The 26892-nt window shown below is 37.6% G+C and overlaps 1 protein-coding gene across 1 annotated transcript in view; it reads left to right on the top strand.

The window, feature by feature from the left end:
* The window catches only part of ARMH3 (armadillo like helical domain containing 3), a 2648735-nt gene that overhangs the window by 1884184 nt on the left and 737659 nt on the right, over positions 1–26892 (top strand). Inside the window, exon 16 of the mRNA XM_044055591.1 lies at positions 21995–22064. Within this exon, the coding sequence (XP_043911526.1) occupies positions 21995–22064 (70 nt within the window). The remainder of the gene's footprint in view (positions 1–21994; positions 22065–26892) is intronic.

The following is a 26892-nucleotide window of genomic DNA, read 5'->3' as shown; positions in this document are numbered from 1 at the left end:
TCGCACTGACGTCAGGGAAGAAGCGACAACAACCGACACTGGACCTAGACTTTGGAATTCGGCTGACCGAGGACCCGCCTGATGGCAGGAGAACCCATCTGTTATGACTGCAGCTGTATTAGCACTCGAACATCTACATTTATGGTAGGTACAAAACTGTACTTTCCTCCACCTCCAATGATTGCCAGACTGCCTGATATCTCATCTCCCATTCGTGAAATTCTTCTGGCTTCACACAAACCTTTCACCAGGAAAATTTATTCTAGTAAATGGACTAGGTTCTCTATTTGGGCCAAAGATCAGAACTTAGATCCTTTCTCTTTGCCTATTCAAAAGATCCTACAATGTCTAATGACTCTTCTACATGCAGGAGCCTCAGCATCGACAATCACTGTATATTTAGCAGCTATTGCAAATTTTCATAATGGATTTGATAATTTTTTTATGTCACACCGCCTGTGCAAAACCTTTTTGAAAAGAGTATTACACATTAAACCTGCTGTCAAGCCTCCCATAGAACCCTGGGACATGACCTTGGTACTTCAGTTATTAACAGGCCCTCCTTTCAAGCCTTTTGATTCTTGTGATATAAAATTTGTATCATGGGAAACTCTACTTCTAGTAGCACTTAACCTCAGCAAGAAGAGTATCTGAGTTGCAGGCCTTGAGTGTCAAGAGACCTTACTTGAACTTCCACAGCGATAGAGTATCCATTCATACTGACCTTTTTTTCTTGCCCAAGGTAATTTCTCATTTTTCCATTAACCAATCTATTGACGTGCTGGTTTTCTTTCCTCAGCATTCAAACAGAGGGTGAGTATCTGTTGCATACCCTTGATGTTCATAGGCAGCTTTGTTGTTATTTAGACAAGACTAGATCTTTCAGGAAAATGGATCAATTGTTTGTGACATTTGCAGGACCCGGATTGGGTAAACCTGTCTCCAAAGTGACTCTATCCGCCTGGCTTAGAAATCTTCAGGGTACCCCCTGTTGACCAACATACTCAATAAAACCTCCCTTTCCTTATAAATATCATCAATTCTGCTGATCATGTGGGCCAGTCGTACCCCTCGTCCTTTGATTAATTATCTTTTTTGATGAAGGGGATGCCCGCTCTTGAAATGGAGAAGGGTGTTCGAGTAAGTTGCTTTCCTGAAAATGTTTGAATAAAACTGGTTATTCACCAAATCTTTAGAAATCTGTATATCCAAATAACTGATGGATTGAGTGTGGGTCACCATAGTAAACTTCAAAAAGGTAGTGCTGGAGTTAAGAAACAGCAAGAATTCAGACAACTGCTCCTTATCCCCCTCCAAAAAATAAGGATGTCATCCAGGTGCCGCCCATAAAAAGAACAGTATGAATTCCATTCAGATGTAAATACTTGTGAAAATTCCCATTGGGTCAGGACATTATTGGCAAAAATTGGAGCACAGGCTGCCCCCATCGCTATACAAGATTTTTGTTTAAAAAGATGTCCCTCAAAATCAGGAAACTATTTTCCAGGACTAGTTCCATTAGAGTCCTAAGTGTAAGAATCGTAGTATGAGAAAAAGTTGTGTGTTGACACAAAAAAATCATAAAACAATTCAATGCCTTCCAAATGCGGAATGACATTGAATAAGTCTTTGATATCCATAGTTGTGAAAATGATGTTACTGCTAAAGAGTTCTTGCTTGATTTTTTTAAGACAGTCCCATGATTCTTTAATAATATGAATAAATGGACTCAAACAGTTTGACTTATGGTCCAAGAATTTAGTAATGCTAATAGTCTTTGACCCTTTGGCATCCATTATGGACCTTAGTGGAGGATGGGAGATGTCCTTATGGATTTTTGGGATCTAGATATAGTTGGGATCCGGGATGTTTCTGTGTACAAAAATACAAATCTTCCTCGGATATCTGATTATTAAAGAATAAGTCTGTGAGGACCATATCCACATGACTGTATGCAATGTTTAGTTAATTGCGTGATATTTGTGCATATTCATCTCCAAGAAGATGTTCTGACATACAGTCTATGTACCTCTCTTGGTCCATGACAACCAAACCACCCCCTTGTCTGGTTTCATAACTCTAATCTTCCTGTTTTTAGAGATACTATCAAGAAGGGTGGTCTCGGCGTCAGTTAAATTGGACAGTCTAATACTGTCTTTTTTACTACTTAAATCCCTGATGTCCTTCATACAAATACCCTGAAATAACTGTAAGGTGGGATGCAGTGGAGAATTGTATATACTTGATTTTTTACATCCAGTAAGTAAGTTACAAGTAATATAACTGTTCCTAGTTTCACTCATATTAACACTCAAGTTCAATTTTCTAGTATAGAGCATAACATCTAAAAGGGTTTTTTCCGTGTTGAATTTCATATAAGGCAGGAAATTTAACCCTTACTGAAACAGGTTCGCCCATTCTTTTGTAACTTCCACATTACTTAGATTATAAATTTTAAAATCCTGGTGGTCATTCAGTATAATAGAGATCCCACTGTTGTCACTATTTAAAACTTGCCTTATCTGGTCTGTTGCCAGTTCACCAGTCTCCCTCTCCCCCTCCCGGAATAGTTCTGGGGTAGATGATGTTGGCCCCCCTGGTAACCTACACTGGATTGTCTCCTGTGGTTGTACCTTTGTTTTTGGATCCTCCGATCTCCTTAAAGGCTGACCTAAAGGGATGGGACCTGGTGGTTGTCATCACTAAGTTGCAAGTCATCAGTTAATTCATCAAAAACTTCATTGTTAACATTGGAATGTGTCTGTGCATTGTTCTTGTTAACACTAGAGGATAAAGGATAGGCAGCACCTGCTTCGTAATCTTTGGCATCTCTATCTAGTTTTTTACTCTTTTTTTTTTTTTATCTTAATTTTATCAACAATCTTGTCAAAATGTTGAAAAACACAGCATTATACTCCTTATGCATATTACAAAAATCCATGCCCTTTTTTAAAAAAAACATCTAATTTGTGTACAGAATTTTGTAGTTCTTCAAACTTTGTCAAAACCTGCAGTAACTCACAGCCTTGTCGGTTCAATAAGGTGACCAAGTCTTTATGCAGTTCAGAACCATTCGAAATACCATTTGGAAAGCGCCAGTACCTTAGCCCTTTAGGGACTTGTTCTTTTTTCAAACATTCCCTAAGGTACTGGTTTTCTATTTGTAATTTTTTTTCATTTTTAAACTATCCTTTTCAAGATTTTGTAACATAGAGCTTACAGTACCTTAATTGGGGTTTCTAGTTTCCTTATGGTGAAACCTGGTCATATCTCTGTTAATCCACTCGGTTAAATTGAATCCGTTACTTGTATTTAACCGAAAATCACCATTGTCCTGGTTCTGGCTTTGCGATAATGTAGTTCCATTTAAAACGGAAGTTCCACATGTTGCAGCATCACAAATGTTCATGGTAGCCCTATTTCCTTGTCGTTTTGGGCTGCCTTGGCTGGGTGGTATATTAAAAAGGGAGTCCTGGGATGTAGTAGTCAGTGTCAATGAACGGCGATTAAAATCGCCAGTTAAGCCGTCCAGCTTGTTTCCAAAGCCAACAATTTGGTTATTGAAAACACCAATGAGTTCAGTAAGCTTGTTTATGGCTGAGGCTAGTTTCTCGTGTGTATCTTTAGTACCCGCTCCACTCTGCATGCTGGAATCCATACCGGTAAATCCACAAGCACACCAAGTAACAAAAAGCACAGTAAAATGAACAGGATACCAAACAGAATAAAATTTATATTTATTTAGCACTTTCGTCAAATATTACAATTGACTTCCTCAGAATACCTGGCAGTCTGATGGACCATCCTTTGTATACATCAAACAATTACTTCAATTAATCAGACAATAGAACACTAATAAATATTTAAAGAAATAGACTCCCTTGCCTTATAAAATTGGTGTCCTTGTGGACTTACCGGTATGGATTCCAGCACCAGAGTGGAGCAGGTATTTTTTTTTAGTTTAATTTTTTTTGTTTAGTTTTGTTGCCTTATCATAGTCTTGATTAATAAGACACTTAATTACTGTAGCTTTCTTTTCAAAATCATAATATCTGCCACATGCTCAACTGACTTAAATAGCTTGTCCACAGGAAGTGATTTTAGAGCATGTTTGGCATGACTTCCATTACCATGAAGGTAACTTGAAGGAGCATATTTTTTTCTGCATAGCTAAGTATCAATTTTATTTAGGTGTTAAAGCAGGCATAGTTCAAAATAATTAAGTTGGAAATTCAAAATCTCATAAACATAAGACCTAAATCATTATTGTATAAATCATAAATTCAACCAACTCTTCTTTACTACCAATATACAGAAAAAATGTCATCAGTAAATCTAAAATAATGCACCACCTTATTCTTAAAGATGTTTTTCATATAAATTTCTCTTAAAAGAAATAAATTCACCTACAGTGGCACAGATGAAGCCTTCATTGCTGCACCTTTAACTTGCTGATATAAATTACAGGCAAGGAAAAATTATGGAAAAAATGTAATGCTGTAATAATGTGCCCTGAATCCTTACGTGTGCCAAGAAATATTTCACTGCTATTAATCCATCCACGTCTAACAGAAGTTTATAAGTTGATTTTATCTGTAATTGTAAAGTGCGTACCATTTTCCCAATTAACATTTAGAAACTTCTGTATTAATTGTTTAGAGCCCTCAATAAATGAGAGAAGTTGAGCCATGTCTTATAAATAACCCTTCACTACTTAACCCATATTTTCTAAATCATAATAACCAAAAATTTTATGTCTGCCAGGAGGAGTCAAGCAGCAATCTCTATGTGATTTATTTAGACGATAAAAAAATTGGAACATGTGGATGTTCTGGAATGAGGCATTTAGTTTTATCCAAAGTGTAATATCCAAAATTAAATGCCTTCTTCTCTCAGGATTTTAAATTACCAGCAACCTATTCATCCATTTGTGCAGATGTTTGATTATTTCCTGATCTAATGAATGTGACCTACATTTATGGTAATACTGTACACTTGACAAAATTGTTATAATATTTCCTTTATCTTATGGTCTTATAGGTTCATGTGCTCTATTCCACAGCATAGGGAGTCTTTGGGTGATGAATCTATCCGGCTCTGACGGATCTAGATTTTTATTCATCAAATCTGGGTTTGACTAGCTGGAGTTCTTTCAGCATAGGACAGATGTTTGAGACCCTTTATCCTTTTGGTGAGGAACTTTTGTGGCCTCTCCAGCTGCTGCAAGTGTCGGGTCAGATACATTCGAATGGGGCACTGTACTCAATCATTGGTCTGATGAGTGATGAGTATAGGAGACTATGACCTCCCTTGATCTAGATGAGAATCCCTTCATGATAAGGTGGGCAATGTAGAAGGTCTTCCTAACTACTTTAGCTACATGGGTGTCGAATGACAGACTACTATCAACCTGGGTCCCCAGGTCCCTGATAACTTCTTCTGTGCTCAGTGGATTGCCACCTATTTGGTAGCTAGGGGTAACCTTGTTTTTATGACTATGCATTTTTGGCATTTAACTTCCATGGCTCTGGCACCAGTTATCCGTTTCTGTGAGACCCTTCTGAAGGATATCTGTGTCAGATGTCAGTTTGCAGTCATCTGCAAACTTTGTCAGCCATAACCCTCCTGTGTTTGTTGTACTAAAAGTAGATGCCAAACAAGCCAGGACTGAGCCCTGTGGTACACCACTTGTGACAGGCTTTGAGTCTGACATGGCGCCAGCAACTCTGACCCTGTGGGTTCTGTCACTCAGCCAGTTTGCAACCCATCTTGTGATGTATGGGTTAACATTTAAGCTGATGAGTTTTTCAATGATACAGGCTGTATGGCCTCATCAATGGCTTTGGTGACTGTTTCAAAAAGTCAACCAAGTTTAGAAGGCATGATCTGCCTTTGACAAAGCCAAACTGGGATGGATCCAAAGTCTGCAAATTCCCTATGTCTTTATTTATGAGGTCCATTATGATCCTCTCCATGGCTTTGCAGATAAGGCTTGTCAAGCTAATGGGCCGGTAATTTCCAGGGTCGGTGGAGGCACCGCCTTTGTGAAGTGGGACCACAGTTGCAGTATCCAGAGGTAAGACTATGATTAAACAGCTGTCCTAGCTGTGGGTCACCATCAGGTCCCATGGATGCTGTGTTTTTTGCTTTGGAGAGAGCAGTTCTCACTTGGGCGTTGGAGATGTTTGGGGGGCTGCAAGGTATAGATATCTCAGAAGTTTGCACTGAACCTGTCAGCCAGTATGTTGGCAATGTCTGTAGGATCAGTAATCTTCACATCATTTTGAACTAGTTCTGAGCATATCTGGGAGTTTCCTCCCAGGTTTCTAACATAGCTAAAGAAGGCCTTATGATTGTCTTTTGAGTCTTTAGCTATTTTTCTCTCAAAATTTGCTTTGGATGATTTTATGAGAGCTCTTAGTTTTTTACTTATAGTGATCAAGGGTGTCTTACCTTTTAAGGATTTTGCTCTATCTTGTAGTAGCTTCCTCCTTTTGTTGTAGAGTTTGTTTATGGCTGGGGTCCACCAGACTGCCTTTGGTACAAAGAGTCTTTGTTTTGCTTGGGATTGCCTTATCCATGCAGTCCTGCAGGTGCTGGTAGAAGGCATTTGTAAGTGATTCAGCGGCTTGAGTACTGTTTTCATTAAAGGAGACCACACTAGTCTTTAGAAGTGTGAAGTCGAGTTCTTTACTGTGGTCTTTTTATTTCAGGTGGGGTGGGATGAGGACCTCCAGCGAGATTAGTTTGTGATCTGATCTCACCAGTGAGGGGTATACTTCTGGTGTTGAACATTGTGCTCCCATGTTCGTGATGATGAGATCAAGTATGTTTTCTCCTCTTGTGGGGATGGTGACTAGTTGTTCCATGGCATTTGAGTTTATGAATTCCAGGAACTTTTGGGCTAAGGTGTTTGGGCTTGAGTAGTGTTCCCAGTCTATATTAGGGTAATTGAAGTCACCTAGTATGATGGTGTTTGGTGATACATGTATCCTCTAGTGTTTTCAGGAAGGCCATGTGAGGTTCCTGAGTTTGTGAGGGTGGCCTGTAACATGCTACAATTTGCAGAGCAGTCTTTCCTATGGTTAATTGCACCTGGATGGTCTCCGATGCATGCCACCAGTCTTGAGGTGTGGGTGTCTTTGATGAATATGGATACCTCCTTTCTTGGTATTGTCCGGATTTTGGGGCTGGAGCATGATAAGAGGTAAAACCTGATAGTGCTGGGGTGCTCTCAGGAGCCTTGAACCAGGTTTCTGTCACTGCACAGACATCGATTTTCTCCATACTGAGAAGGGCCTCAGTGCATTTTGAGATTTAGACTTCTGGCATTGAGCAGCATTACCCTTAGTTTTTCCTTTTTGTGTTCTAGGGTGGTAGGTTTAGAATTTGAGCCTTGCCTAAAGGCACTATGGGGGTGGCAAGAGCCTTTGCCAATATCCGGAATCCCAGGGTGACAGGTGCAAGCCAGCGTGGCTTGTCCAGCATGTCATCCCAGGCAGACAGACATTGGATCCCCTTTGAATGACACCAGAGTTTAAGCCAATTGTTAAAGCATCATTCTTGGTGAAGGTAGGATACTGCTCAAGGTCAGGGTCATACCTGCCTGGGCTACATAATCAGAGAGCTCCTCAATGTCTCTTTTCATGTAGTCCAAGGACTCAGGTCGTTTACACCAGCGTGGACAATGACTGAGTGTACCTGCTGTTGAGAGACCTGAGTGCTTGCGTTATGTGGCGGATTCTAGCGCCCGACAGGCAGCTTACTGTGACCTTCTCAGTCTGGTGAGCGGGACGTCAGTGTGTCTGACTATGGAGTCACCAATGACTAGTGTGTCTGGCATTGTGTTTGGCCTTAAGGGCTGTGACTGTTTGACACTCTGACTGTGAGGTCTATGTGTTGCAGGTGTTGTGTTCTGAGGTGGTGGTTGTTTGGGTGTCTGCTTTGGTGGCCTCTGCTGTTTTGGTAGATTTTTGATCAGAGCCGAGTATGTCTTTGTGTGTTTATGTGTATGATTTGAGGTTGTGATGGTACTATGTGAGACTGGGTCTATAGTGTGTGTGGTAACCTTCTCCTCCTGACTGGTCTTGCCAGTCCTATGTTGAGAGAGCTCAGCCTCCAGTTTGGCCGTATAGTTGCATCTCATGTATTTGTGTTTTGTGGGAGGAGGAGAGGGTTGTCTGTGTACATGAGGCAATTGTAACATTGCCCCAGTATTCCCAGGTTCACCAGCTGAGCAGGAGAGGACACTAGCAACTGATTCCTCGACATGCTAGAAGGACTAGACAAAAAAACTTTAAAAGAGATTCCAGGGGACGTGAGTGACCGAGAAATGGTGGTTTGCTTTTGGGGTGCTATCTATAAGAGTGCCGTATCAAGGTAATAAGTACTGTAGGAGCAAGTGCTAGGTTTAACAGATAGAGAAAAGTCTACTTGGAGTCAAGTAGAGATGATCTTTTTAGCTATTAGAGAAAGTGCTAGTAACAGGGATGCTTAAAGGTAAGATTGAAAAGAATGCACTCTGCAGTGTGCACTAGAGAAGTTAGATATGAAAGTAGGTAACTTGAGTTTTACCTGTTTAAAAAGTTAAGGTTTAGTGGAGAGTTACTATTTTTAAAACAGCAAGATGGACTGAAAGGGTGGTTACTTTTGTATTTTGGTACTATGAAATACTGTAGGATGGCCAATAAATTTAAATAATTGAAGGGTGGGATTTCAAAAGTGATGGTTTTGTGATTACTCACATAAGCCAGTGAAAGTAGAGAGAAATGAGATATATGGTCAGATTAACATAAGAGGCGGGCAACTAGAAAGACAGTGGTATTTAACAAGACAACTTAAATGGGTGGGAGGGAGGGAAAAAATTCTGCCTGACTCAGAACAGAGAGAGCTGTGGTCTCTTTTGAAGTTTTAATATGCTGTTAAAACAGAATGCAAGCAAAACACAAGATAAAGAAAACAAACTACAGTATTCAAAATATAGAAAGGCAATACAGAAATACAAAAAATAACAGCAAACTAACCTTTCCTTCACAGCAAAGTGTAGCAGAGTCTGGAGGAACAACTTTCCTATTATTACTAAGTTCCTTCAATACATTACATTAATTTTTATTAAACTTTGTAAAGCTTTAGGACGAGATACTGATACATTTTCATAATCTTCTAAAATATATGAAAATAACAGGAACAATTCATAAATTACTTTAAAAACAGCCTTTGTAGTTGTGACATCATTCAAGCATGGCTAATAAGCTTAATATCAGAGAAAATGTAAAAATGAATTGTCACATTTAGGACTTACATCTGTGAAAGAAAATTCCAGCAAATTTAAAGAGATGAAAAAAGGAGCACATTATAGACATAAAAAATAAAAATTACAATAATCCAGTGGCTATGCATTTCAACCTGGTACATGAAGTGGAATTTATTAACTTAAAAGCATGTATTTTGGAACAGAGTTTTGCTTGGGAGGTTGTACTGCTAAAGAATAAATTACTTTATAAAGAAACAGTTTTTAATCTTAAATTTAATACTTTGTCTCCCCATGGCTTGAATAAGGAATGTAATTGAAGAGTTTTTTTAATAATTCAACCCAAGGCAAAACGACACACTGATAAACACAAAAAAGGAACTGTAGCAAGCAAACGGCACACGAATGAAAATACCAAATCCGTTAATACAGTAAAGCGCATTTCGTTTGACACAGTATACAAACTTCTTCAGACGAATGAACTGTCTTACCCAAAGGGTTTAAATACTCAAACAGTTAATCACTCAATTAACCAATAAGACAATAAAAGCAGCAATAATGCACTTTTAAAGAACTTTTAAAGAAAAACAAACACTTTAAACCTCCTGTCATACAACATATATCCAGACTCTACGATCAATCATTGTATCAATAAATTACATAGCATTACACATCTCATATCGCAATACCTACTAAATATAAATTAAAAAATAAATAAAAACTTATTAAACTAAAAATTAAAATGATGTTATATAAAAGAAAAGAAATGTCATCTTGTTAAACTCTTAAGCTTCAAAATGTTGCTAAAAGAGCAGCCTTCATTCAAACCAGGCACAGTGTATGCATTTAACCTAATCTGCCAGCCTAATTCAAGCTCTTCCAACTTTAAGGCTACAGGACCACCTCGAGAATCCTGACAAACGTGGTCAATCACCAAAAATTTTAAACTATGGTCAGGATAAAATGAAATATGCTTAGCCAAAACAGTTGGGAGGGTGGCCTAATGGTTAAGGTGTTTGCCTTATAAACACAAGGTACAGGGTTTGAATCTCACAGGGGATAATTGGCTAAGCTTAAAAGTGCTCACAAGGGCAGTTAGCCTAGTACTAATCTATGAACCTATTTTCAGATTTATTTTTTCTTATAGCATAAATATGTTCATAGAGGCGCTCACGAAGATGCCTCTCCGTTTTTCCAATATAAAAGGCCAAACAGGCTTGGCACTGAGCTAGATAAACTATCATTCTAGAATTGTTTTTTCTTTAAAAGTGCATCATTGCTGCTTTTATTGTCTTATTGGTTAATTGAGTGATTAACTGTTTTAGTATTTAAACCCTTTGGGTAAGACAGTTCATTCATCTGAAGAAGTTTGTATACTGTGTCAAACGAAAAGCGCTTTATTGTATTAAAGGATATGGTATTTTCATTTGTGTGCTGTTTGCTTGCTACAGTTCCTTTTTTGTGTTTATCAGAGTTTTTTAATAATTGCCAAGTCTCAATAGGTTAATTGTTTAATTATGTTGAATATGTATGATCTATGTAGCAGTATCTTTTTATTGTGTATTAACTTGTAGAAGGCTATGTTTGCTGAGGCGCTAGATTCTTTGTATTAAATAATTTAATACTATCGTGTGCAGTGTATTTTTTATTTTTCCCTGGTCAGTGTTTTTTCTTTATTTTTCCATTGAGTGGTTTATTGAAATTTCAAGAGATGCTTTGTGATTTTTGGCAAAACAATCTTTAAAACTTTGTATATAATCTAAGACAGTCAACTTTCATTTTAGTAAACTTTTAGTAGTACTGTTGGTACAAATTTCAAGCCATATGATAACAGAGTTAACACAAATTCACACAAAACATAGCTAGGTCATTGAAGAAAATTCTTTCACATAAGAAGCAACATCTGATTCAAAGGGGTAGATGAAAAAGTCGGCAGTATTTTTAAAAAGTATTCTGTTAATGTCATCTTTTTCTGTTGTATTTAGTATTAAATTGCAGTATTTGTTGACCAGTAATGTCTTTGTTTTCTAATGCCCGTCATTATGTCCTTTATTTGAATGAGTTGCTGATCTTTGTCACTGTACTGAACTTCAGTGAACTCTTTGGCTCACCAAAGGAAAAATCTTGTGTCAAACTTCCTGAACTAGCAGTCTTGAAGTGAGGAATTTTTATTTCCTCTGCTGTTTATATTACAAGGATTTGAACATTGCAAAAGAAAAGCTTTATTCTTTTGCTAGTTCCTGGGGTCCTATGGAAGTTTTTGTTTCTTCTTTTAAGTTCTTTAAAGTGTTTTACTTGATTCTTCTCTTCACTAGCCAATCGCTCTCACATTATAATGCCCCTTTTAATCAATCCATATGTCCATTTTAATGGACATTCATATACTGCCACTCTCCACATTTTTTTAATATTCCTCTGTCTGGCCTCTTTTAATAAAAGGCTATGATGATGATGCTTTATATGCCTGGAAACATCACACATCAAGTAGTTATGTTTAATTCTTTAGTTTTAAAGTAAGTAAATCCAGATAAGTACTGCTCTCTTGCAGAAGTAGCTTTTCTAATTCTTCGTTTATTGCTTTTGTTTCACCATAGGAAACAGTGCTTAGATTTGGTGCAAAGGTATAAAACTGTCCCATATGCCTCCTGTTATGATCTGAAAACAACTATTCCACAGCATTTGAAGCAACAACTGATGTAGCATCTCCCAAAAATATCTTCTTGCTGCTGCTGTTAGGTCGAATAAACATCATCCACCATTCTCTGAATAGTAATTCTTGTACTACTAAACAGCTCTGGAAAGTTATCCAATGAATCCAGGCTTGTCACCATGCAATACTACTATAGTAAAACTGCAATAGAAAAAAACAATTTAACATCCTGGATTAAAACTATTATCAAACTGATATAGTCCTAGCACCTTGATCAAAGATAATGTAGGGAGTAACAAAACAGAAAAAAACAATCTTTTTAAATATAAATAAAACAGTGATGTAAAAAAATTCCAATTTTATCAAGTAATTAAAAGAATTACAAGAATTTCCATTCTTATGCTTCATTTAGTTAAAGTTTTAGATTATGGAATTTTTTAAATAGTTTTAGTCAAGACTATTCTTCTCAGATGTCTTTGTGTCTTGGCTTTGATATGGATATTAAGCACACCTTCTCATCAGATTTCCCCTTCAGAGGAAATCTCCTTCGGAAAAATCCTGACTAGGATGAAACACTTCTTCATACGGGAACATAGGGAAACATCTAAGGTACAAAAGGGGTATTTTGACATAACTGGCCTAGATGACCTCTCCCTTTAAACCATCCAGTACTAACAACTCTGCAGGATGCTTTTTGGCAGTCTAATAGGATCCAAACTCGGAGTTTGTGTGCCTGTGAAACCCAAGATATTATATAGGGTGAAAATCTCGAAATAGATTCCTGTGTAGGAATGCAATGGAGGATTTAGCATCGGGTCCATATTGCTTCCTTTTTCCTGCTTTTAATACATTTTTCAGTGACAAAGAGAGTAGGACTCTGGACAGGTTTGGGATGAGTATACACATGTGCCACCCTGGCCTTCTGAGCTATCAACTGTCAGGTACATATGACCAAGATTCAGATGACTAGCAGGTAGAAAAAACTGGGGAAGTATCCAAGGCTAACTTTGGGGCAGAACTGTTAGAGCTTACACAGACTGCTAGCCAGGTGGTAAATTTTTCTTTAAATGCAGATATGATGCATGTAGTGCAGCAGCCATGGGATCTGTGATTAGGTGTATATCTGGCTGAGGCTACAGCTCCTGCTAAAGGATGTCTGAGTCAGTGCCTCAGTACAAATCTTAGCAAGGGCCTGCTCTTTGGGAACCCAGCATTTGGAATGCACAAAAATGGAGACAAGCAGTGAAATAATGGAGGGTATTGTAATAACTTTGCATCCCTCCATGCCACTGTATGATAGGAGTTACCCGTCCAAACCAGTTCCCTTGTATCACAAGCAAAGGAAGAGTAAGCCAGCAAAAGAGTGATTCACACTAATTTCCTTTTGGTCACCCTGGGTTTAAAAAAATGCTTGCTTGTATATCACTATCCACCAACACTGCAGGTGCCTTCTCACATTCGTCACAAGGGGGCTGTCAGTTTTCTACCTCGTCCTTTGGTATAGCAACTGTATACAGACTGCTTGGCTGCTGTGTTTGCATTCTGCAGAAACAAAGATATATATCTTCCCGTACTTGAAAAGCTGTCTCATTCAGACACTGTTACTGGAGAAGATGAAGAATGCCCTGGACGTAACCATGCATCTCTTCCACAAACTGGGGTTCACATTGAACATGCGTAAATAATGATGATTACACCCAGAAAGGGTGATTTATTTCAGGCTTGTAGAAAGGCCTCCTACCCCTCAGGCAATGCTATCAGACATATTTCCTTTAGCTTGCAGGTCAGAATAAATACAGCAAAAGAGTGCTTTAGGACACTAGGGGCATGGCATCCATTATCCTGATGATATGTCAAGCTAGAGTACATATTGGACCTGACATTCCCAATCTCTAGAATTAGTTATTCCAAATCATCTCTGCATAAGGCAGCAACTGGAATAGTGAACTAGATAAAGCATTTTGAATATGTGTTCAGTTTTCTCAGGAAAAATCCAATTGGACTCTTAATGACAGGTGTCTTGGGCTTATTGTGGGGAGCCTTCACACAGAATACCAAAGTGCAGGGAGTGTGGGATGTTCTTTTGCAAGCCATTTTAAATAATTGGAACATTTTTAAAGACAATTTCCTGATAGTATAAAGGTGCACATGATAAGGCAGAATTTGTTAATAAAAAGTGTGAGTTTGAATGGTTAGTTTTAGATAAAACTGGGACTAGAAAAGGCACTTTTAAGTGAGATAGTTGCGGTTATTGCTGGTACAGTATGGCTAGTCATTCTTTTTTCTGTAGTGTAACAAACAGAACACACACAAAGTTCACTGCGTGATACATTTTATATAGGAAGAACCACAAGGATGCTAAAAGTTTTGTATGTATAAAAAGTGGGAAAATGTTATGAAAATAATTCATTATACAGACGTAAAAAGTGTGTGACAAATGTAAAATATTTCAGTTTTTTTTGTCATTGATGCAGTAGATTGAGTGTGAGGGGAGGAGATGCAGAAACATATTTGGATGTAGAAGAGTTCAGATGGCAGATTTTTGTTGAATATATGTAGTTATACTAGGTTAAATGATCCAATTAATTTTAAATGTATATTGACAAAATGGCATTGAATCACTAACCCTATTGTGGTTGCTTTTAGTTGTGTCTGCTTTTAAGGATTTAATGTCTTTACTTTTTCTTATGGTAATTAGTTTGTTGAAGTGTGTAAAAAGACAAAAGAGCTTAATCTTAATTAAATACACAGTTTCCCTATGTCTGTAGTAGAAATATTTTGTATGCAATATACACGTTTTTTTTATTGAATGATATTTGATATGTATTTCTTTGATGATGTGAGGTATTGCTTTGATGATAAGAGGTATTGCCAGCTATGCCAAGAGAAGTAAGGCAGTGGATGTGTAACATATGCTAGCATAGTTAGCTAGAGTTTGTAAAGAATAAGATGATGTCATTTGTATATCAAACTGGTTTGTACAGATGCTTGTGTTGAAAAATGTATTTGTAAAGCTACTTACACCTGTATGTCAGACTGTATTGTAACTGTTAAAATGAATATATTGTAACAGAGGATATTAAAAGAGAAGAGGTTAATTGCCGTCCATCTAGCTTTGAAAAATAGTCTGAAGCTAAATTACTTGGTTTAGGCCATAAAGATGGTATCTTGCAGTTTTGATGGCAGCCAGAGACAAAATGTCTGTGAAAACCAGGACTAAGAATCACACTGTATTGTCCTTAGGGGTGAACTAATAGTTACCCTGGAAGGGTAGAAATTTTTGAAATGTTTTTTTTTAGCTTCCAGATGCTATAATGGATCTTAGCAAAGCTCTGCGTGTGTATGGTAACGCATATGTGCAAGATTCTGTCTCAGTTTCTAGTAAAGGGGGTAGTGTGGGAACTAGAAGTCATGTGACCAGATGTATGTGATATTATTCTGTTATCCAGCACTGAAATGATGTTTTAATACTAGATGAGACAGAAGTCTCAGGGCAGTATGTTTTTGAAGCCTGACACAGAAGTACCACTCACTTACATCATCTTGTCTTGCTCTAGTAAATGAACTAGGGGGGATTAATTCTTTAGATCAGTCAGGAAAAGATTGTGAGATTAGTTAAGTATTGTTTTTCTGTGTTTGTGTAAATCTTTCCATCATATTTTTAATATTTCCTTTGGCTGAAGCTGTGGTGTTTATTGTAAATAGATATTTAATATTTTTTGTTGTTTATTGTTAAATATATTTAAACTTTTCATTGCGGCTGGTCTTTTGGAGAATATTTTAAGCTTTGAGAGTACTTGTATTTATTTTGTGACACTGTGGCCACTCCTGAAAGCCTTGTTGCATTGGTCAAACACTGTTTAATAATTTGTATTAATATTAATTTCACTCAGTATAATTGGTTGTCTTTCTAAGAGCCTTAAAGTAGCATACTGGTAGCAATGGATCTACCTTATAGTCTTGGCAGAGAGGGGCATAGCTGGTAGATCTGTAGATTTCCCAGGTGTGTGTGTGTTTGTGTGTGTGTGTCAGCTACTTGGAACAGGGATACAGAGCATTGAAAAAGATGGAGACTTACTTGGGGCCTGGAGATGAAGTCTAGCCCAAGGTCTGGAGTTTATCTTCCAGCTTTTTTGTGTATTTTCGACTATTCTTTTACTCCTGTAAGTGTTTCCGTTTTGTTACTGGAGATATACTTGAGGTCTACAGCAGCCAATATTTTCGTTGGAAATGGAGCCAACAAATTCAAATTGCTCAGTGGAAAGCCTAGTTGCAACTGGGACAAGTCCGTTACTGAACCTTGTACTCACGGACAGTGATAATCACGGGGGAGGTAACTCAAGTAATACAGCATTTTCTATTGAATTTACAAATAAGCTGCAACTCCTGGAGAAGAAGTTAACTTCTTTTAAAAAACTACAGTGGCAACGATTTAGTTTTTGCGCCTACCTTGAGAAAGGAATAGTACCCAGAGGTCTACGTATAACCAAGATGCCTTCATATGGGAACGTATTCCCTGATTTACTCAAACGGTGGCAGCAATTGAACCTACAACTAAGTCTAGACTATATGGTTTTAATGAACGATCACTTTCTGCCAATAGAAATGGATCTTAAAACCGAGATCCATAATTTAGATAAACAATTGCATGAATCTAAAAGTTTTGCAAGTAACAGTATTAATTATGACCAGCTGCTTAATAGAATTAACTCCTTCGACAAGAAACTGGAGGAGTCCAAAAAGAAGAAATTATTGCGTGACGTAAATGATTTTGCCCTAGGCCATATCTTCTCATGGCCGAAGATTACAGATAAAACCAAAGGGGTATCTAACTATCAATATAATAATAAAAGTAATTTGTTGGATACGCTGGACACCTTTGAACAAATATCATCTGCTCCGATGAATGCTGAGGCAACCGTTACGATAGACCAATCGGAAGATCCAATGACGGCGACACCCACAGACGCATCACACGTTGATATGAATACGTCTAAGGCAGAAACGTATGCTGGAGTTACCAAAGAGAAGGGCCAACAACCACGAGGAAAATTACAACAAACAACACTTAGGCGTTTCCAGTTAACACAAGCAGAGGTGATACCTGAACAAACTTTTTTAAGGAACAGAACAGCTTCTACGAGCGCACGAACACCCATCAAAAGGAAAAGCAACAGCCCTTTAGGACACAGCAAGCATGTCCGTCAATAAGACAAGGTACTTTGAATTTATCTAATTTTACTTTAACAGAAGCGCATTACTCGTTGCTGCAAAAGGGTTTAAACTTCATACCAACGACGATGGATGATGTAGTGAATGTAATAACGGACCTTAAACTATTTATTAGAACAATAACTTTAAAAATGTTATTTGGCAATAAGAGTGTTGCTGATTCAGGATGTAAAAAAAGAAGCACTTTTATACCTAGTAATGTACCAGTACTGTTGGCATTTCAAAATTTATGTGAGCAAGAAATTAGACAGGTATATAGTGGCATTTCCAAAAGCAATGACACAGTAGCGAATAGGGACTTTAACTTAACTAAGGAAGAACATGAAGCCATGCAAACATTGATTAAACATGGCGACCTTGTAATTAAATCAGCGGACAAGGGTAATGTGACGGTTATAATGAATAAAGATAATTACCTAAACTCAATGGAAAATTTATTAAATGATACAACAGCTTTCAGAATTATTAATCAAGAAGACATTAGAAAAAGTATTAGTACCATCAATATGGCTATTTATGATTTACAATTACAAGAAGACATAGACCTAGACTTATTTAATTTTTTGACAGTACCATGCCCCATTACACCTATGTTGTATGGGGTTCCGAAAATACATAAATCTATAATGGATCCACCTATGAGACCTATAGTCTCAGGTGCAGGTTGGGTCACCGAACCCATATCCATTTATCTTCAGCAACAGCTTTATCCATATATGAAAATTTGTAGCACAGTACTAAGGGACACAACTGATTTTCTGATGAAGTTAAGACAGTGGCAACAAACAGCTGAAACACACAAAATGACAAATGAAGAAGTAATACTAGTAACACTAGATATTACTTCTCTTTTTACAGTAATACCAAATGGTTTTGGCATTGATTCCATACGGGAATTTTTAGTAGAACACACGCCATATATAGCACGCAAGATAGAAACGATCTGTGCGTTGCTAGAACTGGTGTTAACTAATAATGTATTCATATTTAACCAGCAATTGTATTTACAAACATCGGGTGTAGCTATGGGTACTTCCATAGCAAACACCTACGCGAACCTGGTATTATATGTATGGGAACAAAAGTTTATGTTGAATAAGGATAATAATTTTGTGACTAATATAACATTTTATCAAAGATTTGTTGACGATTGTTTTTTTATTATGGAAAGGCACAGAAGAACAATTGAGTTCTTTCCTAGAATATTTGAATAAAAGTACGAATTTCTTAAAATTTTAAGATGCAGTGTGCCAAAGACAAAATAGTATTCCTGGATGTTATGTTAGAAAAAACATCAAATTCTTTTGAAACAAGTATACATTATAAAGAAGTACACTCAGGACGGTACCTGAATTCTGCTAGCATGCATGCGCCTCATATATTTAAGAGTATAATAGGATCTCAACTAAGTAGAGTTAGTAAGTTAAACACTAATGAAATAATGTTTAAAATACAAATGGATAGTACAATACAGGAATTAATTTCTAGTGGTTATAATAACAGATTAGTTTTAGAACAGAAAAGGAAAATTATAGCCCAGAGACCCACTGTATTAAAACCTATATTTACAGGAGGTAATGTAAATAATGAAGTGAGAGAACATGACAATAAGGTGAGGTTTGTTACTTCCTTTAATTCTAATACATACTTAATACAAAGAATAATAGAGAAGAACTGGCTTATATTAATGGCATGTGATGAAATAAGAAAAATATTGGATGCGAAACCATATTTCTGTTTTAGAAATATGAGAACAATCAAACAGAGGCTATGTTATAAAGAATTTAATAGATGTATACCCAAGAATACAACTAAATTAGGGACGTTTAAATGTTATAACTGTACATGCTGTGGAGACATTTATGAAGGAACTAGCCACATGTTCAAACATCCTGTAACAAAGAGATATTACCATTTTAATATTAAAGCCACTTGTAATACCACTGCAGTTGTATATATGGCCACGTGCTCCATGTGTTCTTCATTCTATATAGGTAAAACTATAAGAAAATTAAAGAACCGAATAATTGAACACAAGTCCGAGATTAACAGGGCAGTAAGTACAAACTCCCTATATAAGCATATAGTAGAACAAGGGGCACAACACAAATTTATGTTTCGAGTTATACATATAGTTGAAAAAACAGAGAGAGGTGGGGACATGAATAATAAACTAGAATTAAAGGAGTATGAGTGGATAACTAGACTACAGGCAGATAAGACTCCAGGAATTAATGACGTTGTTACATTGAAACCTGTGTTAAAATTTTTACAGCAGAGTAAATTAAAATGATATGTATTTTAAAAGTTTTTTTATAATATTTGAATGTAATGATCATATGACTTTTGGCTGCAAGTCATGTGACATAGACCCATACTATATATTCATTGTGATTTTAACTTTTAAATGTATGCACTGAAGAAGGGTTCTTTGACCTGAAAGCTTTGCCGTGTTTTATAAACAGTTTATCTTCCAGCTTTTTTGTGTATTTTCGACTATTCTTTTACTCCTGTAAGTGTTTCAGATCTGTAGATTTCCCAGGTGTGTGTGTGTTTGTGTGTGTGTGTCAGCTACTTGGAACAGGGATACAGAGCATTGAAAAAGATGGAGACTTACTTGGGGCCTGGAGATGAAGTCTAGCCCAAGGTCTGGAGTGTGCTCCCTTTGTGCTGTTAAGGGAAATTGTGCTTGGTGTAGAGAGCTGCATCTGGTAGTACTGTGTGCATCTTTTGTTCCAAGCGAACGTCCCTCACCGATGTCTGTGGTGAGAATTGAGACTCCTTGATCACTGGCCCCGAGGAGGGACTCCACAACTTCTTACTGAAGTCACTGTACTTCACTGATTATAAGTTGTCTTTGACCAGATCACTCCTTTCCTCTGTGGGCTGGATGCTAAAATAAGTGGTGTAAAGTAGCAGAGAGCTTCTATAATCTTGCAGTGCTGTTCTGATTCTGAATTCAGCTTGGTTCATACTAAGATCAGAGTGCAGCCTACAGTACTCATTGCTATGCCAGTGTTATAACTGTGTACAGTACAAAGTACATGTTGATCAGGTAGCGATATTCACTAACATTGTATGTTAATGAATCTCTCGTTTCATCATGTTGTCAGTCAAGTGCCAAACCTGACGTGTATCTGCCAGACTCGCCTGAAGTTGGTCAGCAGTGTTACTGCAGATATTTAGCTTGTTTCAGCTCCATTTCTGACCTGCAGGTGAAGCTGTAAGATCCTGAAGCTGAGCAGTACCACATTGCTACCTGAATGTGAGATGAGAATGTATATATGGGGTCTACTTGAAATGATCGAATCCCTACTTACCCATATCCGAAATGAGCGAGATGACATCACTGAAGTTGCAAAACACTGACATAACATATTACCAATGTTTTTTACATGGAAAATGAGGAGTTGACCAACATTGGGAAATTTGCCCTTTTCCCCCACTGTAGTGCAATCCCAGAGTTGGTATCTTTAGTTGGGGCTGGGGTGGTGAGACATAGCCCCCCACTCCTAGGTGGGTCTGACATGATGTGTTTTGTTTTTTGTTTTATGTTGGCCAACTGTTTGTTTTCCCTGTAAAAACTGCGGTAATATGTTGTTTGTGTTTTACATGTTCAGTGATATCGTCTCGATCATTTTGGATACAGGTAAGTAGGAATTTGTTGTTTTGAAGTAGACCAATACATGACATATTAAAAGCCTGTCAAACAGGCATTTCTCACATCCTGCATGCCAGGAGGAGAAGCACTGGCCCAACACACACACTGAAGCTTTTATGCTTAGTTGTCCCAGGCGATGAAATATAAAATCCTCTGTAAAACACCTACTGAGTATGTGTGTGAACATCCACTCCCACCAACTTCCTCATTCTACAGTACAGAAGGCATTTAGGCATACCACTAAGTGGTGCCTGCACTTCTGTTTCCAACATGCAGGTGGATCACTACCTTTTGACTTTAATGGGCTTCACCTTTATTTTGAAAATTTTCATTGCAGTGTTTACACTGGTATTGCCCAGCAGAGTGTTGTGGAACTTGATTCACATCCTTCATTTTGATTCAAATTTTAGCTCTGCCACTCATAATCCCCCTAAAACTATTGACTTTTGTTAAAAACGTGATGAATTGCATTTAATAAATAATGCCAGTAATTAAAGTTATAGGTTTTGTTTACTGCAGACATTGTATATTAATTTAAGTTTTCTTATTATGACAGTATCTGAAGTTAATATTAATAATGTTTTAAAAGTATGCCTTATTAGGTCTGGGTTCTTCATAACAGCAGGAATATGTCTGGATATTAATACCAGTTTAGCAATGTTTATTTTATACTTACTGCATTTGGTGATTTGACAGTCATGTTTAGGCAACAACCTGAGACTTTTTAAATGCAGAAGTTTGAATATGTTTATAATTTGCAGTAAAAGCTTAGAGAAAAAATGCATTTTGTGCCTGTAGATTTTGGAGATGGAATTGTTAATGAACTTGCATGCTTTTACTTCTGACATTTTAGATTGAGATTTTTATATTTTTTATGGTTATAGTGATTATACAGTGATGCATTTTATTCACGTCCCATACTCTTGATCAAGTCAGAAAAAGTGAGAGACTGCACTGAAAATGTGTGTGTTTGTGCTGGGTAAGTCTTCACAGAGCCACCTTTAGTTCACTGAAGCTTTTTAATTGACAGTGGACATGGGCAGAATTGTCCTGACTTGGCTTTCTTCATTCTGCGAGTTCAGCAAGAATCAGCTAATGTGTGTTTGCTCTAAGCATATTAATGAATGAAATTACGGCACAGATGAATTAAAAATATATACATGTTTTGCTTTATTTTTACTACTGTTTCCTTTGTTTTCAGCCTATGCGACATCGAAAGAAAGCAGGAGATAAGAACATCCCTTCACGGCCCTTGGTGTGTGCTGTATTAGGTATGACATTTTATATGCATCTATGATTAGTGATCAAAGGAGTTATGCTGTAAATACAATATTCCATTTGTTTTTAGAAAGACATTATTGACTGTTCAGTAGCTTTTTCTTAGGTTCCATACATTTTGCTGACTCAGTAGTAGTCAAATCACAGCTGGTTGGCAACTTTTTCATCAAAATCCAACCTGGTGATCATGACTTCTTTTGAAATGTCGGCAGTCCAAATGCCAAGTACAAACAAACTGTAAAAAAAAAAAAAAAAAAAAAAGGAAAGAAACTGCAGGAGAACAGTGAATCGCGAACATCACTCCTCTCCTTTAAACTTCTTTTTTGTAGGAGGGCAGGTCATACCACACCTCTGAACTTGTATTTACCAACTCTAAGATCGTCATACCTCTGTAAAAAGGGCAAACTTGTGTACTTTCATCCAGGTAAAATGGACTTCATCAGAATACCATACCAAAAAAGTAAAAACAGTATATAATACCTCCAAGAATCACATGATCCCATTAAACTTCCCTATTATTTAAAGTTACATAGTAAAAAATATATAACTGTAACAACACACCATACAAACATTATAAAATCAGAATATGGAAATGAAAAAATTAACATATTTCCGGCTCCATAGTCCCTCAGCACTGATGGTCACTTTATCTGTGTGTTACTGTTTAGGCCAAACAAAACTATTTCCATTTTTAAAATCATGGAAATCTCTTATTAGCTTTTTTATCTTAATTTGTCCCAATTTGGACTCATAAGAAGAGATGTTGCAGTTAAGCTCCTCTAGTCTCCGCTGACAGGCGTCAGAAGAGCCAAAAACAGTCTCAATAGTCTGCTGCTTTTTCTCAGTTTTATTAATTAAGTCCTTTTCTGTCAGTGCAAAGAAATCACGGAGTAAGTGAACATATTTAAAGCTCAACTCGATATTTAACTCTTGCTATTTAGTCATTTGGGTAGGATACACATGGCCATAAGTTGGCATACGTAAAATTCTCAATCTTCGAGGTATAATATGATAGTGAAGGCATGCCTCCAAATGAAGGCGCTGCCATTGTAAACATTTGAACTTTAAAAATTCATGTTCATGTTCAAGTTCTAAAAAGTCAGAACTCACCGTGGATGAAGCAGCACCATTAGTATTAACATTCTCTAAATTTAGATTCAAAAACGGATTCGTAGGTGTTCTCATCAACTTGTTGGAAACAGCCCTATTCTCATTCACAGTAGGACAATAATCCAACTCTATAGACTTGTCCCTCTGCCATGTTTGTGAGTGGAAACAACAAGAGACTAAAAATCCAAGGTAAAAAACCGCAGCGAAGCACCAGAGTCCAACACTGTAAAAGCCAAAAGCAAGAACCAAACAGTAAAACCAGTGTGGACACCACGTAGAGGGACATACAACAAAGACTTTATTAAAAGAACAGATAAGAGCTTTCAGTAAAAACCTTCTTCGTATTCTAGGCTGTCAAATTGCAAAAGCTGCTTTTAGTCTAAGAACACTACTAATCAAAGTCATTTCATTCAAACCTGGAAAAATGCAGTTGCATTTAACCTCAGTTGCGAATTTTAACTCCTTTAACTCTTAAAAATTATTGGAAGGACCACCCCGTTGACCCATGTTGATGTGGTCACTGACATAGAATTTAAATGCACGTGTACTGTTAGTGATATGTTTATATAGGGCATTCCTTTCATCTTGCTTTTGAATGTCATAACAGTGTTGGTAAATTCTGGTTCTCCGTGTCTGTTTAGTTTTACCAGTATAAAAACAAGAACATAGTTGGCACAGTGCTACAAGGCCACATATCACTAACAGTAGTAAACATGTATTTAAATTCTGTCATTGACCAAGTCAGCTTGGGTCAATGGGGTGGTCCTTCCAATGATTTTTTTAGAGTTAAAGGAGTTAAAATGGCAACTCAGGTCAAATGCAATGTTTTTTCTGGGTTTAAACAAAATGGCTTTGATTAGTAGTTTTCTTAGACTAAATGCAGCTTTTGCAATTTGATAGGCTAGGATGAAATGTTGTAGCAGCAATTTTTTCATTTGCATGTTCTGATTTTATAATGTTTGTATAGTGTGTTGTTATATTTATATATTTTTTGCTAGGTATCTTTAAATGATAGGGCAATTTAATTGTTTAATGGGATCGTATGATTCTTGGAGGTATTCTATATTTTAACTTTTTTGGTATGGTATTCTGATGAAGTCCAATTTACCTGGACGAAAGCACTTAGGTGTGATGGAACAAATCAGTGTGGAGATAATTGGCTCCCAACTCCTGTTTTTTCGCTTTTTGTTTTTTATTTCTGGATCTGACGTTATCAATTTTCATTTTATCCACAACTTTTAGGTTCAGTTCCGATCCTCTGGACCGACTCGGCCACTGCCACAGCTCTTGGTAAATAAAACCTCTCGAGCTTATCTCTTACCCACAGTGCACCTATCCCAGTTACCTCTGATCTCATATGCCGCTTTTCGTGTCAGACTTGGCAGTTGTTCTTGAGCAGATAAGTGGTTCCTTGTATATATTCAACTCTAACTTTCAATTCTTCTATATTTTCTCTGTAATTCATAAAATCCCTTATTTTTGTCTTTTTTTTGTACATCTTTATTTCCCTTTCCCTAAACTTTGGTGCATTTTGAATATCATTGCTGGTATTTTCCTCCTACACTTTGTGTTTTTATTATCATTGTTGATATAGTTCTATTTCTATATTTTCTCTCCTTAAAAAAAAAACAACTTATTTTCCTTAGTTCTTTAGTTTTTCTCTGTGTGTGTGTGTGTGTGTGTGTGTGTGTGTGTGTGTGTGTGTGTGTGTGTGTGTGTGTGTGTGTGTGTGTAGAGATGTGGTAGAAAAGAAGAAGGCACGGGCTGGATTTAAATGTTTTCAGAAATGTGGCCATAAAATACTCTTTGTGGGCATGCACTCTTTATCTTTTTACTGTTTGGGCCACCTCCATCTTCAGGAGGATTGTTCTGTTTGTCATTGCTGTAGCCATAGAGCTTTAGTTAAGTGGAAAAATAAATTGATTTCAAAAGGCCTGCTTCTGTCTTCTTTCAGCAAGGCACTATCTGGAGCCAGTTCTTCTAAAGAATATTCAAGAAGTAAGTCTGATTTTTCTGGTCTGTCTTCTTTATCTTCCAAATATTCTGAGAAGAAGAAGAAAAAATTTGGCAGTGCCAACATCTCCATTGACTCCAACTTCAAAAAAAGACTAAAATATTGGTTCTATCTTCCCCATTGGAACCCACAGGAAAAAGTCACAAACATCGGCTCTGACCGTTTTATTGGAACCAAGAATTTCCATAAGTTTACTACTGGAACTTGACTAATGCTTTGGTTCCAAAGACTACAGGTCATGGACAGACTTAAGTGCCGAGATCCTCTGATCCGATACCACAGTTACAGGATTCGACAAAACAACTTCTTCCAAACACAAGTTATTCACCCTCCATTGATCCCTTTCCAGAAAGACTTCACCATTCTTGGAGAGACCTAAATTGCCTTTTGTGATGTCAACCTGTTCCTCTAAAAATATAACTGAAGACAATGTGGAGAGACTGGTGAGAAAAATCTTTTGGGCGCAAGGTATGACAGGATTTACCTCCGTTTCTACCCCAACAGGTCAAGGATTCCATTATTCAGCTACTCCCCCTTTATTTCCTCTTCTAACTTGACTTGAAGGCTTAGAGACATCAGTACCGAGGTACCAGGTGCAGTCTGCACCGGAACCTAAGATATCTTTCTCTTCGGAATCGATTGTTGCTCTGAGCTCTTTGGTCCAGTCAGACCTGGAGACCTCTTGGAGCCGTATCTGTCCTGTTAGTTCTGAGGGGCTAGTGTTGACTCCTATGTTTTCAGAGCCCTCTCTGCACCTTAGAGCTTCAGCATGGGTCAGCTTGGCTCCAGCTTCTGCTTTGAGAGGGATCTCTTCGGGAGGTGACCTCAGTTCTCAGATCTACTCTTTCGGATCCAAGGTCCCTCCCGTCTCTTGGTGGATCAGCTTTTGAGGCTATATATATAGCAGTCAAGTCAGTCGGCCCCTTCCTATTCGGAACACACATCCCTGTCATGCCTACATTGAGTCTCAGCCATTGCCTCCACAAGAACAGCGGGTACCAAAACCTCAGGAATCCCAAAAGGGAATACTCTCTTCTGATATTTCCCCAGATCATCCCACTGAGGAGATCCCTAAAAAGAGGTGCACGAGGAAGCACTTGGATTCCCTGGAAGAATCTGTCACAGGAGGCACAGACTTCAATGAGGGTGAAGTATCCCCAAGATCACCTCCTGATGATGTCTCCTATGGAGGCATCCTAGAAATCTTAAAACTGAGAGGTGATTAGAAGTCCAGTAATCCTTTGACTGAGGAGTTAGTGTACCTGCAGGCTTTTGGTACCCACCCATCTACCTTCTGGGTAACTCCACATGCTAATGAGCTCATTGAGTTGATCTCTTGGTGGGAAAAAGAAGGCCTCCAACACCATTAAACCCATTCAACGGTGACCTGACAAAATTATCATTGCCCCAGAGGATAAACAGTTCTGGTCAAAAGTTTTGCCAGTTGATGTCATGGTCATAGTGGCAGCAGCAAAAAAGGAGCAAGGTGAGGGAAGGGTCCTGTATCCTTCCACCACACAAGGAGTCTCGGGCAATGGATAGGTTTGGGAAACGGGTTTATGCTTCAGTGAACTTTGCGTTACTCTCCTTGAATTTCACGGCACATTTCACCTGACTGCAGAGGGATCGGATTAGAGAGTTTTCAGATACCCTTTCAAGATTCGTGTCTGAAGAGGTTCAGGGATCTGTTCCCTCAA

Source organism: Protopterus annectens, chromosome 14.part0, assembly GCF_019279795.1.
Source record: "Protopterus annectens isolate FY-2018-M chromosome 14.part0, PAN1.0, whole genome shotgun sequence".
NCBI classification, from domain to species: domain Eukaryota; kingdom Metazoa; phylum Chordata; order Ceratodontiformes; family Protopteridae; genus Protopterus; species Protopterus annectens.
Note: the sequence above shows the minus strand (reverse complement) of the source record. Positions and strands in the feature narration are given on the sequence as shown.